This window comes from Sus scrofa, chromosome 13, assembly GCF_000003025.6.
Source record: "Sus scrofa isolate TJ Tabasco breed Duroc chromosome 13, Sscrofa11.1, whole genome shotgun sequence".
NCBI classification, from domain to species: domain Eukaryota; kingdom Metazoa; phylum Chordata; class Mammalia; order Artiodactyla; family Suidae; genus Sus; species Sus scrofa.
Window position 1 is genome coordinate 135,907,471 of NC_010455.5, and position 15,540 is coordinate 135,923,010.

The following is a 15,540-nucleotide window of genomic DNA, read 5'->3' on the forward strand; positions in this document are numbered from 1 at the left end:
CTGAAAGAGAATGGCTGTGTGTACATGTACAACTGAATCACTTTGTTGTACAGCAGAAATGATCACAAACTTATAAATCAACTATGCTTGAGGAAAACTTTTAAAAATTAAAAAAACAAACAAACAACACCTAGTGTCTCAAAGCAGAGAAGCATTTCCACCTGCTCATCAGGGGCTCAAGAATGGAATTTCACAGCTTACATCAAAGAAGGTGCCTGCGTGCTCCAGGATCAGCTGGTTGGAATCAGGCTTGTTTTTACAGTAGGTGACGTACATTTGAAATTTGTCTGCCTGAAAAGAACAAAGACAGTAATAAATAAGCATCCGCTAGTCACTCCCTTCTGTTGATGGTGCCAGCAAGGGTTGCACAGTTAAACCTGAGATACGATGTCCCACGGGATTACTGGCAGCAAACATCCTGGCTCCTGGGGCTCCCCCCGACAAACTTTGGGGAGCTGCTTTCTCTTCCAGCAGCAGTGGGAGAAAGCTCTCTGGAAGTGAGCTCATTTTAATACCAGTCTGGGGTAGACGGTATTAGAAAAACCAATCCACGTATCACATGTATCCTGAAGCTGGACAGAATTTATGGAGAGATTATCCCCCCTTTTGGATCAGCTACGACTGTGCTTCCCATCTTGAAAAATGATAGCAGTTGCTCTAAAAGCAAAGGTCAAAGATGAAGCATGAAGTGTGATCTCAAAGGGACATCTGCTCGTCCTCCCAACTGGGGGCAGCTTGTAGGGCAGGTCAAGGGACTATGGCGTGACCCCCACTTCCCAGAGGCAATGATGGGGGAAAGGAAAGCAGGGGTGACCCTTTGGGACAGGGTCAGGCCAAGGAGTCCTAACCAGATTGCTTCTTCAAGTCAAGAATCTCATGGCTCAGTGAAAATTCGTTTCTTACTTCTCTAGGGCCCTCTGCCTTAGCGCTAACACACCCTTTGCACTGGGGAAGGTGTGTATATTTGCCAACGAAGTGCTTTCCTGTTTGTGAAATGCTCTCCATCCTGGTGCCTCTAAAACAGTGGAGGTGTCCTCTTCTGAGAAAGCAGCCTCGCTATGTGTTAACTCTGGCAGGTTCCAGTTAGGCCAGCACTTCCCCCAGTGCTCGGTAGGTATTAACTCATTTGATCTTCATGAGACCCCTATGAGGTGAGTTCTGTAATTACCACCCCCATTTTACAGATGTGAAAATGGTGGCATAAGGTTGGCTAAGTAACTTTTAAATTCCCACAGTTAGAAAGGGGTAGAGCCCAGGCAAGTGGACTCCAGGCTTCTCGGTCATAACCACGGCTATTCAATATGTCACAAACAACTCTTTCTACCCTTGACTCCTGCACTATAAGCATGCATTAAGATTATGAGACTTAAGAAAGTCACTTTGGGATAATTTGTGGCAAAATGCGCATATTTTATACAATCACCAAAGGTCTTCTGAAATCAATTTTAGGGCTTATATACTACCTGGGAGGCATTCATCACCCCTTAGAGATGCTGATAAATCATACTTATGGTTGACTGTAAGGCAAATCCACAAAATTTATGAAACAAGATTTATCAAAAAAAAAAAACCCTTCTCTTAATAGTCAATCTCATTTTTTCTCTGCATTGGCCGTGTGAAGAATCATAAACTATTTATCAGCATTAATGTGAACTGTGCATAGGCTTATGTACTTAGAGGTAAAGATGAAATAGCACAAAATGAGATGGCAGTCTCAGATGTCATCCAGAAATGAGAGTATGCCACAGTTTCATGAGAAGGAAGCAACTCAGGTCTTGAGTTGTGGGATGAGCTGTGATATTTATTACATGTCAGTGGACCAGTCAATGTTCTCACTCATCTGAAATGTTTCCATATATAAAATATAAAACATAAGCACAGCCCTGCCTATTCCATAGGGCTGTTAAGAGCATAAACTCTCTGAACGGTGAAGACATTTGGAAAAGTACTTAGCCCATTCTGAGTGGGAGCTAGAATTAGATAATTATTAAACATTAGAACTCTTGACCCTGGGGAAGGATTTCCATGTTTAGTTGCACTTACTGTACTAAATACACTTCCTTGGAGATGCTTGCACTTGTATTGTGAAACTGAACTCAGAATAGTGTGGCACGGAGATGCTAACGGAGACTAATGTTTCTGTTGATATAATTAGGAGTTGGTACATTCAGTGACTTGGCCGGTGACAACAGCATCAAGAATGAGAATACTAGATACACATCCTGTAGGTCAGAATTGGGATGGACACCCAGAATCTTTCTCTACTCAGGAAGACAATGTCAGCAATGATCTGGTGGATTTCTAAAGTTCTAATTCCTTAATCCTCACCCTGTTAACAACAAAACAAAACAATTCATGGGTTGAGCTGGTATAGTTCTTCTACCAAGGGTGGTGGCCTTGCTCCAACCTCCCAATATCCCAATTGCAGAAAATTATTAAGAGAACTTAAGGGGGGAGTTCCCGTTGTGGCACAGTGGTTAACAAATCTGACTAGGAACCGTGAGGTTGCGGGTTCAATCCCTGGCCTTGCTTAGTGGGTTAAGGATCCAGCGTTGCCGTGAGCTGTAGTGTAGGTTGCAGACGTGGCTCTGGTGTAGACCGGTGGCTACAGCTCTGATTAGACCCCCAGCCTGGGAACTCCAAATGCCGCGCGAGCAGCCCTAGAAAATGTAAAAAGACCAAAAAAAAAAAAAAGAGAGAGAACTTAAGGGGGATCCTGGACACAACGTTCAGGACACAACGAAGGCTCTGGTGCTCGGGCAGAGACTACCTTTTTCAGCCTGACCCCTGACCCCTCCCTACAGTCCCTGGTGCTGTGTTAGAATGTCAGTGACCCCGATCCCCAGCGCAGACACTGAACAGTGATGCCATCTGGTACCATCTGCATGCCTGGAAAGCATGGGACAGGGGGAAGAGAAGAGGTTCAGGTCGGTTACCCAGGTAACAAAGCAGTGTCCCACATCCTCAGGCAGCTGCTCGTACTTCTCCAGTTCTTTGAGGAAGATGCTGCAAGGGGAAAGAAAGGCCCAATCAGATATCTTTGTACTACTGACCCCCTCCCAGCCAGAGGCTTATACTGAGGCCAAACCAGCCTCATAATACTGTACATCAATAATACATCGATTTAAAAATGAGAGAGAAAAGCAAATAGACTTTCAAATAATGTGAAATGATACATACTGAAGAGCATTCACCATTACACTGTTTGAAATAAAAGAAGATTGGAAACAAAGCAAAACTATATATATATATATATATATATATATATATATATATATGTACACACACACACACACACACACACACATATATATTTGGCCGTACCCACGGCATGCAGAAGTTCCCAGGCCAGGGATCGAACCCAAGCCACAACAGCAACAACACCAAATCCTTAACCACTAGGCTACCAGGGAACTCCAGCAAACACCTTTTTAAAAAGTCATTACTGGAGTTCCTGTGGTGGCTCAGTGGTTAACAAATCCGACTAGGAACAATGAGGTTATGGGTTCGATCCCTGGCCTTGTTCAGTAGGTTAAGGATCTGGCGTTGCCGTGAGCTGTGGTGTAGGTCACAGACTTGGCTAGGATCCTGCGTTGCTGTGGCTGTGGTGTAGGCTGGCGACTACAGCTCAGATTAGACCCCTAGCCTTGGAACCTCCATATGCTGTGAGTGTGGCCCTAGAAAGATCCCCCACCCCCGGCAAAAAAAAGTCATTATCACAGGAAAGCAGGTGAAGGAACAGGGTGAATGAAGGTAGTGATGGGTGGTTCTTCTCAGTCCATAGTTTTCTATTTAATTTTGATTTTAAAAATTAACTCAAAATGAAAAGATATGAAGGAGGTCTGAATTATTAACTCTATCATTGGAATAAATGAATTTTACTGATTTGACTTACACTACCTGGCTCCTATTGTCCAAGCATTCTGGTGTTTTCTTATTATTACAATTGGTTATGGCTTCTATGCGTATGTTACTTGTGTTCCCCCTTCAATGACATAGAAAGATGACGGTTTTTGTTTAAAGAAATACATATGTACAATTAAAAAGTGTTTGGCAAGTCACATTTGGAAGGCCAAAATGCTAATAATTGGAGGGATCATAGATGAGATATATATTTTTTGCCCATCTGACATTTAAATTTTCTGCAATAAGTGGGCATGACTTTAGCAATAAGAAAAAGTCACTTAAAATTTTGGATGACTCCTGGCAGTACCTGTCGGATGATAATTCCCTCTCCCCTGAATTTTAGAGTATCCTGACCTGAAGCATGGAACAGGAGTGTTTAAAATTCATTTGGATTTCGGAAATGCAAATATGCAGTGTTCAAAAAATCAACAAAAATCAGTAAAGTATCATATTTATTGCCACTTTTACAAGAATTGCAGGCAACACACGTATATTTAATAAGACTTCTAAATAAGAAATTAGGAAAAATATTATAAAATTCTTTTTTTTTCAAAGTCAAAAAGAAAACATCTTTTTGTTGTTGCCAAGAGAAGCAATCCAGCTTATCACTATACACACACACACGCACGCACGCACACACCTATACATATACACATTAATATATTATATGTATATATGTTAATATATGTTAATATATATACATATATTAACATATACATATAACATATTAATATAGTATAAAATATGTTTGTTCATATGTTAGTATATTAATATATCTTATAGGATACAATTATATATTATATGAATATGACATAATTCTCATTTCTGGAACTGCATTCTAGAAGACATGTATTACATGGATCTTTTCCACGAGAATGCTAAATAATATAATAATAAATAATGTAATAATAATGTAAATAATGTAATAATATAATACAAAATCTTCAGAAGTAGTTTCTCTGGTCATTTACATGGTCATTTCTGACCTTCAGTGTGAGTCTCAGTGAAGATAGCAGATGGAGCTCCAGCTTTGAGCTGGGAAGAATGAACAGGCCTGAGGGCTGAGGGCCGAAACGGCTTGGCAAGTCGGGGAAGAAAATCTGATGAGCTGTTCTAGGACAAAGCCTGGTGAAAGAAAATGAATCGCTCTAAAGAAAGGAGGACTAGGAGGATGCGAGTACTTAAAAGAAGAAGGAAAGGAGAAAGAGGAGGATCTGGAGCCCAGGCACCTGATAAATGCTCTCAGCTCTCAGTGGAAACCACCACTTTCCCATTCTCCATTTCAATAATCACATGTAATAAATCACGAGAGAACAAGCAAAGCAAGGAATTTAAGAGTTTGTGTGAATGTCTGAGATGCTTTCAGAAACGAATAAAGATTTTAAAGAAATGTCCAGATTCAAAGACTGCATGATATCACTTACACATGGAGTCTAAAAAACACAACAAACTAGTAAATATAACAAAAAAGAAAGAGAATCACAGACAGAGAGAACAAACCAGTGGTTACCAGTGTGGGGGGTGGGGGAGGGCAGTTTAAGGGGGAGGGATTAAGAGGTACAAACGATTAGGTATAAAAAAGCTTCCAGGATATACTGCACAACACAAAGAATAAAGCTAATATTTTATAATAACTATAAATGGAGTATAACCTTTAAAAATTGTGACTCACTATACTGTACGCCTATACCTTACCTAATACTATACAGCAACTCTACTATAATAAAAAAGTCAAGATCTAAGCAATGTCATTACACTATTTAATTATTACGATGCAATATATTATGCAGTTATTTTATGAGGAAAATGCTTCCCTCTGGCTTTGGGTAGAAGCCTGCGATTTATTGATAGAAAAGCTCTGTGAGCTTTGTTACTAAGGACTGTGGAAATAGTGCCATTCCAAAGGCACTCTGTGACATTTTGATTCTGTTATTTTCACTAAAGGTAAATCTGGTCTTTAGTCTTTACTGCTTCTGGGGAAATGTGTCTAGTCATTGAGACACTCACAGTGTAGCCCAGCAGAGAGACCTTCACATCAAGGGTGCAGCTTGCCCTTTTTTTTTTTTTTTTTTTTTTTAGTCTTTTCTAGGACCGAACCCGTGACATATGGAGGTTTCCAGGCTAGGGGTCTAATTAGAGCTGTAGCTGCCCGCCTATGCCACAGCCACAGCAACGCAGGATCCTTAACCCACTGAGTGAGGCCAGGGATCAAACCTGCAACCCTAAGGTTCCCAGTCGGATTCGTTAACCACTGAGCCACGAAGGGAACTCCGGGTGCAGCTTGCCTTTAAAAGGAAATACACGAGATGACCTTGTGTGTTCGTGCTCTTGTGTCTGCACACTTGTTGGTGAGAAGGCAAATGAAGCAGGGGCTTCAAAGGGTGGAAAGAAGAACAATGAGGAGGAGACATAAACACAGCTGGAGTCAGGCTGGGGAGAAAGGTAGCAGGCTGACCATCTGCCGGCAATCCAGGACACAGCCCCTTACCGACGCTTCCACACAACTGGAGCTAGAGATCGTTTCTAAGGGGTTCATTAGTGACCAGATGGACTCAGAGGTTAGCGCGGAAGAGGCTCTGGACTGCAGGGCCAGGACAGCTGGTTAGCGTACTGAGCAGCTGTTAAACTAATGGAGAGGGGTATGTACTCCAGGGAAGGTGCCAGATTGTTCACACAAGTGTTCAATCAGCAGTCTGATCACCTGGGCTGATCCATGACACTCACTCTGCTCCTTCGTTTCACAGCAGAAACTTCGGCCTGGTTTAGAGATACCAGGAAAAGGTGCGAAGGCCTGGACCCCTACTCAGTGTATGCCCCCCTCAGCCTTCAATCTCGCTGCAGTTCACCTTGCTGCACTGCTACCTGTCAAGAACACGTTTTGCTGATCTTTCTTAATTTTTGCTTAACTTGAGTGATCAGATGAATCAAAAACTACTGCATAGATAGAAGTTTAACGTTAAAGTAGAAGATAATATAAGAAAGGGAATTATATCTATGTATGACTGGATCACGCTGCTGTACAGCAGAAATTAGCATAACATTGAAAATGAACTATAATAAAAATTTTAAAAATTAAAAAATATAAACTATCCCACAGTCAATGTTATTCAGAGCTACAGATGTGCTGTTGAGCAAGTGGGCATGAACGCTTAGCAGTTAGAGGGCACAATTGAAAGGAATATGACTTTGACACATCCAAAGGAATGTTTAGACTCCATCACTTTATCTATAACCAGCACCAAAGTCGACAGCTTACTGAAAAAACAAACAGTAGCAAAATCACACCTAAAATTTTTTTTTAAAGGGCCCTTCTGATGAGAGACTAAGGCCTGCAGTTATCCCTTAGAGCACGGGCTTAGGGCCCAAGAAAAATCACAACAGTCTTCCCCTTGCTCTTTGCTTGGCATTTGAGAATTAGGAAACTGACAGTGTGACTTAAGAGGGCGTTACAAAGACCCTGATTCTTTGGCTGTGTTACTAATTGGTTTGGGCAGGTCACAAACCTTTGTAAAGCTCCAGTTTCTATAAAACAAGGAAGTTTAATAGAACTAGAATTTTATGGATGGGGGAAAGCATAGAAAGCACAGAATATACATATTTAAATTTTTTTTTTTTTTTTTTTTTGCTTTTTAGGGCTGCACCCACAGCATATGGAGGTTCCCAGGGTAGGGGTCGAATCAGAGTTGTAGCTGCCAGCCTGCACCACAACCACAGCAGGATCCAAGCCAATTCTGAAACTACACCACAGCTAATGGCAACGCCAGATCCTTATCCCACTAGGCAAGGCCAAGGATCGAACCCGAGTCCTCATGGATACTAATGGGATTTGTTAACTGCTGAGCCATGACAGGCACTCCAGAGAACATACATACTTTAAAGCCAGGTGTATGGGGGGCGTGGGGGAGAAGGCGAAGGTGTAGGAGAGGCAGAGGAGGAGGAGGGAGCCAGGCACAGCCTGCCTGTGCGGGCCTCCAGGTGTGGCTGTGGCCTGCACATCCTTTTTCTCACCACTTGGTGGAGCCAGCTTCCCACCTTGTAGCTAACAGATCAACCCACTGTGTCTCAAGGGGTTGTAAAATCAATTTTGTGGGTGCAAAGCAGCATTGAAAAAGATATCCAAAATATCAGAACGCGTCATGCATAGTGAGGGTGTTATTCTGGAGAACTTAATTGTCCTATTATATATAATATATAAACATAGGCATATCAGGACATAACATTCTATAGTTCAGGATCAAAAATGTTTGAAAAAAGCACTCTGCTGGTGCTTCTGCCTGCAATTGAGAGAGGTTTATCCATCTCTGTCCCTCCCTCCCTCTCATCCTTAACTACCTCCTTTCTCTCTCTCTCGCTCTCCACCTGCCACCTCCCCCCTTCCTCTCTCCCTCATTTCCCCATCAATTTCCGCTTGAAGTCCACCCACCTCACTGTTCTCACTTCTCCACCCAAGTATTTTCTCCCACTCACCCTGGCTCTCTCCTTCCTTCCTTTGTGCTCCCTCTATCACCATTTCCCATTTACACCACCTCTCCCTTCCTGTGCCTCAGTCTCAAGTGACAAGACACTAGGAGCGTGATGCTCTGGCTTGACCCAGGATTAAGACTCACTCACCAACTCCTCCCATTGCCCCTCAGCCTCTCTGCTAGACTCCACTCCTCTCCTCCCTGTGAGGCCCTGTATTCAAACCTTCCTCCAGCATCAAGGCAGCTGCCTCTGGCTGTACAAATCCCCCCTGTTATTTGAATTCCATCTCAAATGCCCCTCCTGTGGGGAGGCTTCCTGTTCCTCCAGCAGAAGCTATTTTCTTTGCTCCTTTAAACTGCATTTGTGATCACTTCTGTCTTCTCACCAGTACCTCACTAATCCCCAGAACTCAGGGGCAGAGCCTGGGTTTGATTCCTCACTGGGTATGAGCTCCATCTCCAAACCAGCATAGGCCTGACCCTAGGATGGAGCTCTAGGAAGACCACAGAGATGTGGGCCTGGTTCAGTGGTTCACCAGCATCTCCCATCTCTTCTCTGGCCCCACCTTGTTTTCTCCCCCTGCTGCATACCATCCTCTGCTCCCGGCTGCCCTGGCCACCGGTGCCCTGCTAGGCTGCCCTGGGCCTGGCCGGTGTTCCTGGTTCAGCCCCACTGAGCTCTGGTTCAGGAACACAGGCTGGGAGGACAGTGGGTGGCTGAGGCCAAATCTAACAGTTTCTGGCTGGGCCTGGAGGAGGGAGTATGCAGAAGGGCTGGCCAGCCCTGGCTGTTGGTCCCCAACTCCCCTTTCCAAGCTTTGATGAAAACTTATTTCAGGTTAGTGCTGTAAGGGAGTGTGACCTGGATGACATTCCTATGGAAGAGATGGGTTGAAGCAGTCTTCAAATTTGAGGACCCACATGGAAACTGGTTAGATATGAATCAAACTATCTAGATGTGGCAATGCCAGCTGGTGGACCATGGGATGGGGGCATGGGAGAGAGCACTGACGTGGGAGACACCCCCCTGCCCCCGGAATTGCCTCATCTTTGGGGACAGGGGTGTCACATATCAGGCAACTCACCGGCCTCTGAGTCTCAGTGTCCTTATCTGTAAATGGACATATTTGTACTTGATGGTCAGGAAGACCCTCTGAGCCCTGACAGCAGAGATTTTATAAAAATGCTATTGCCCAGACTCACTTATGGCCAGATCTCCAATAACGCAAAAGGAAAAAGTAAAGTTCAGATTTAGCTGAAGCTGATGATCATTTTAAAGAGCTACCCTTACCAGAGCCGGAATTTTAATATAAGGAAAGCTGAAAATAAGTGGTTTTCCCACATTACAAGTTATAGGCCAAAGTGGGGAGACAGTAGTAACAAAACCATTAGCATTGGGGGATCTATTTATGGACTATACCACCCCATCTGAGTGCTCCTGGAATGCCTAACAAAAGGCAATAGAAATGGGTCTAGTTTTTGAGTAGATAAATCTCATGGTCTTTACATTCAGTTTCATAGAAAAAGAGATGTAGCATGAAAATGGGATAGCACTTATATCTGGAATCGAACATATGGCACAAATGAATCTTTCCAAAGAAAAGAAACTCATGGACTTGGGGGACAGACTTGTGGTTGCCAAGGGGGAGGGGGAAGCAGTGGGATGGACTGGGAATCTGGGGTTAATAGAATAACTAGTGCCTTTGGAATGGATAAGCAATGAGATCCTGCTGTATAGCACTGGGAACTAAATCTAGTCACTTATGATGGAGGATAATGTGAGAAAAAGAATGTATATGTCATGGACTTGCAGAATAGACTTGTAGCTGCCAAGGGGGAGGGGGAGGGAGTAGGGTGGTTGGGGAGCTTGGGGTTAATAGATACAAACTACTGCCTTTGGAATGGATGAGCAATGAGATCCTGCTGTGTAGCACTGGGAACTCTGCCTAGTCACTTATGATGGAGCATGATGATGTGAGAAAAAAGAATGTGTACATGTATGTGTAACTGGATCACCATGCTGTACAGTAGAAAAAAAAATTGTACTGGGGAAATAACTATTAAAAAAGTAATAATAAAAATTCAAAAAATGTATATGTGTATATGTGACTGGGCCACTTTGCTGTACAGTAGAAAATGGACAGAACACTGTAAACCAGTTAAAACGGAAAAAATAAAAATAATTTACAAAAAGAAAAAGAAAAAGAAAATGGGGATAGTAGAGAAAACTAAGTATCATTCCACTTAAACCTCCAGTTTGTAATAAAACCAATACTTGTAGGTATTAAGTTCTACATATTAAATTGTTCTTCTTTGTAGAAATGTTGCTACTTGGAAACGCCTCCATTTAAAATACCTATAGAGACAAAGGTTCCAGATAAAAGCGACACACACAACTAACCTTGGCTGCCATTTTTCAAAGTGACACCATTTAAAAGGATCAATACTAAGGAGCTGAGATATTTAACATATTCACCCTTGGTCTAGAAACCAATTTCCCAGTGGCTCAGCTCATCTGGTGGTGCAGGAGTGTCAGTTTCAATGCCCCTGCCTCTCAATCTCTCTGCCTCTCAGTCTTACCTCCTTCCTTCCCTCTCTCTCTGAAGTACAGACAGATGCCCAAGAGATGCACCAGAAATCAGAGGAGTCTGCTTTTCTGTTAAATGGTTACTTTGAAAAGTTGTAAACAATTGGGGTAAAAAAGAACCCTTTGATATTTTCAGGTTAAAAAAGTGACCATTTCAGAAAAGTATTCCTGAAGAGCAAATGGGTCTTTGGACCAATGTCTGGTCTTCCATTAAGACATGCCCAGGAAACTCCTTCATTTGGACATTCAGTTATTTTGCTGGTGTAGAAGGTCCTGCTAGTGAATGGGGTGGGGGAGGGAAATCACACCTAATGGTTTTCCATACCTTGAGACTTTCATAAGCTAAAGACTGAATTATGACTTGAATGGCATTAACCATAGGTCTTCAAATTGTAATTCTATTTTAAGCCCACCCATCCATTCATCCACCCAACAAATACTAAAAGTTTACATGTGCAGGCACAGGGGATACACTGTGGAAGACGTAGTCTCTTATGGGGTTCACGGTTCCTGCATTTTTAAAAGTTGGCTTACTTGCCATTTTATCTCCTACTTATTAGTTATTTCAGAGGTGTTGTGCTTTCTACATTAATCAAAATTTGTATGGCATAAGCAGAAATCATACATTATGAGCAGAATAAAGCCTTAGTCCTCCAGATCCTGTAGGGAATTAATTTACGGCTTGATTTTCTTGCATGTTACCTTAAATTGTGGATAATTTAAAACACTTTTTTGTTTTTTGGGTGGATAGCTTTCTAAATGCATTACAGATTTCCTTGCTTCTTCATGCAGAATATATGAATGATTCAGGGTTAATCCTAATATATTATTACATTAAACTGTAATGCAGTGGCTGTGTTGGGCTCTCTATTGGGACATAGGGTCATTTGCACCAATACAAAATAGCCTTTGACCACAGTGATTTGGGGGGACTCTTCTGCCTAATTTTGGCGGGCAGGTTAATCTCTCGTCTTTCCTATCAGGTTTTACTGTATGCTGCCAGTATCAAGCTACTTACTCAAGTTCTTGATTCTTGTTTGATGCTTCTGAGTTGCCATGGGGCTGGAGATTCTGTTGTGGTTCAGTGGTTAACGAATCGGACTAGCATCCATAAGGATGCAGGTTCGATCCCTGGCTTTGCTCAGTGGGTTAAGGTTCCGGTGTTGCCATGAGCTGTGGTGTAGGTTGCAGACATGGCTCGGATCCTGAGTCGCTGTGGCTGTGGTATAGGCCAGGGGCTACAGCTCTGATTCGACCCCTAGCCTGGGAACCTCCATATGCTGCAGGTGCGGCCCTAAAAAGCAAAAGCCAGAGGAAAAGTGGCTTTCAGGAAGGATAGAAAGGAGTTCCTATGAAAAGACAGGACATTATCTCTGTAATATCTCTTTCAGTTGCTTGGAGGCTGGTTTTTATTTCCTTCTTGCTTTACGATTTTATAAATAGGTAACATTTTCTATATTCTTAATCATTGAATTTGGTTCTCGGCAGAATGCAACATTCCATATGGTTTAGCTTGAAGTTTTTACTTTATGGGTTTCTTAGAACTCTATTTTGTAACTAGGTAGATTTTCAGCTGTTTAAAAGACTACTAAACTACTTGCTGAGACTTACTAGAGTGATACCATGAAACAAGAATAAGGTATGGTTATGTCAGATATTTTGTTACAATTGGTCAATTTTGAAATGAATAGCCTTTCCCCTTGTTTTGGCAAAAACAGGGCTCACAGGAAGCACATGTAGTGATCTCTAGATTTCTACCCCTTGTCAATTTGGTAACAATACAACTAAATCCCAGAGATCATACATCAGAAGAGAAAAGTAACATAACTTACTGCTTTCCAGGCTGATGTCTTCTCAGGTGTCCTGGGGGAGATGGGATAATGCTCTGGGATAACGCTTAGCTGGGCTCATATGATGGAATTTGGGATCAATGGTCAAGAATGGCTTTGTTGGGATCTTATTAAGTAAATAGGCATGAGGAAGGAATATTTCTATGTCTGGAGATTTCCAGACAAACCATATGGAGAGTGCTAAAAATCTGTGATAAAAAAAAAAGAAAGACTGGGAGCTTTCCTGAAGTGCTCCAGAAAGTCAGAAGACATTTTCATCCTAGAGATTACTGCTTTCATAATCTGACAAGGTTAACATATCATGGGAGCTACATATTTTATGTTCTCTTTAAACTCATGCCATTTGATACATTACAGGGGATTAGTCATCAGGATTTGACAAGAGAGGAATGACTCTCCACCCCATCTTTAGACCTTTTGAATTCAGGATCCTTTTATATCAACTCTCACTTGCCTCTTAGTCGGCTCTTAGCAAAGGGCCATACTGACTGAGGTCTCCTTTTCTAGAGCTGGGCTGTCCCGTATGGTAGGCACTTGCCACCTGTATTTCTTAAATAATGTTACCAATGCAGTTCTCAGTAGCACCAGTCACATTTCAAGTGTTTGACAGACACACAGGTCCACTAGATACATTATTAGACATCACAGACATGGAACATTTCCATCACTGCAGAAGCTCTATGCATAGGGCCATTCTAGAGTCTTGCCTCAGGGTGCACACAGCCTCCTCAGAGACTCTGTGAGCTGGCAGTTTCATCTCCGGCATGATGACCTACCTTGGTCAAACCCTTGACTAGCTTAGTTCCTCTGGACTGTGCCCTATAACAGGGTCCTGAGACAGCTCGGCCCTTCTCTGCAACAGGGTCCTGAGAGAGCTCTAGGACTTTATGTCAACATTATTTCTTGTGTCCTGAGGTTCCCTCTGTTCATACTTTGGAAATGGAGTTATTCCCCTCAGCTGGTTACATAAGTAATCAATCAAGGTGCTTGCTGACCCTCTGTTAATGATGGAGCATGCTTAGTGTGCTGTGGAAGATACTTAAATCAAGTTGGGAGCTGGAAAGTATACGTTGTGAGGTTTTAGGGCTCTATGATTCTATTTATCTCAATAAGACAGAGTTTGCTTGATGTTCTCCCCTATAAGCTGTCAATAAATATATTCCATTAGGTATTTTGAATGTGTATGTGTATATGCATATATCTGTCTGTCTCTCTATATATTGTAGCTTTGGCTGAGGGTACAGATGATGAGGTAGTTGGGGATAGAGGAAATATATAGGTTGAAAAAAAACTTTAATGAGATTGGAAACCTAAGGCCCACAGGGAAGAAGGGTTACCCTCAGAGGAATTCTAATGCTAGGATGCCCCACAGTTTTAATGAGGAAAAGCTACTTTTATTTCCTCAAAGCCTGACTATCATTCTGTTTGGGTCTGAAGATGTTGGCAGTTAGGTCCCTCAGGACACCGAGGAGGGACCCTACTGAACAACTGACGTCATCCTCCACTAGGATTTTGGACTATTGTAGAGAAAGAGGGGTGAGTGAGAAAGAAGGATGACAACAGCTGACTGGGAGAGTTTACCAGGCAGTCCCCCACCAGGTGAGATTTCCTGGTCAGCTTTGGTCAGCTTGTTGGGAAGGCCTGCGGTTGGGTACTCATGGCCCTACATGTGCCCCACCTACTTGTTATGGAAATCGTAGATCTCCTGGATGTTGCCAAAGATGATATGCTCTTTATTAAGGATCCCGGGGGGGATCTCCTCCACACCACTGGTCATCTCCCACAGGTAGGTCTGTAAGACAGCAACAGCTCCGTCAGTGGCAAGCACTGCTACAGGGAACACACACAAAACGCAGGGGGCTTTCCAACTTGTGGGGTGAGGCTCAGACTGGGAATGTGTGGAGAGTGTAAAACATGAGCTGGCCAATGAGCAGAACAGAAAGACAGACAGCCTGGGTGCTCCATTATCTTGAACCCTTGCTGGGGAAACTCACGTCCCAGATGTTAGCAAGAACACAAATTACACACACTGATTATATGTGCTTAAGTTTGACTGTGCGTAGGGGGGAAGATGCAGATTTTCAGACTTAAATTCACTGACTGTGTCATGGATTTTATTTTGAATTCAAGTGTCTCCTATGCTTCTTTGGCTGGGTCTAGTTCCAGTCCGAGAAAAGTTCTTTTTCCAGAGCACTTACAACTCCCATGCACTCATTACTGACTCTGGAGAAAGACAGCCTCTGGTTGGTTTTTTGTTTGTTTGTTTGTTTCAGGCTCTGGGAGATGACAGAGAGTAGCGGGCTCCTCTCCAGGACTCCATGTGGCAAGGAGGTCATTTTCTTTTCTTTTCTTTTTTCTTTTTTTTTTTTGTTTTTCTAGGGCTACACCCATGGCACATGGAGGTTCCCAGGCTAGGGGTCTAATCAGAGCTGTAGCCCCCGGCCTACACCACAGCAACGCTGGAACCTTAACCCACTGAGCGAGGCCAACCTCATGGTTCCTAGTCGGATTGGTTAACCACTGAGCCACGACGGGAACTCCCACAAGGAGGTTATTTTCTAACACAGCTGAGAACCGATCACCGCAAAGCTTACCTCTAAGCACTCGTGTAAGTCCCTCACATATGCCTTCTCTGTCTGGAGCAGCTCTGCCATAATGAATCTAGAAGGAAACAAGTGGGTTTTAGTTGGTTAGACATGTGATACGTTCCCTTCTTTCAAACCTCACTGCCCTC

General features: G+C 42.9%; 1 protein-coding gene across 1 annotated transcript in view; it reads right to left on the reverse strand.

The window, feature by feature from the left end:
* The window catches only part of KALRN (kalirin RhoGEF kinase), a 623,278-nt gene that overhangs the window by 253,676 nt on the left and 354,062 nt on the right, over window positions 1–15,540 (reverse strand). Inside the window, 4 exon segments of the mRNA XM_021071254.1 lie at window positions 202–291; window positions 2,937–3,006; window positions 14,489–14,598; window positions 15,401–15,467. Of these exon segments, the coding sequence (XP_020926913.1) occupies window positions 202–291; window positions 2,937–3,006; window positions 14,489–14,598; window positions 15,401–15,467 (337 nt within the window).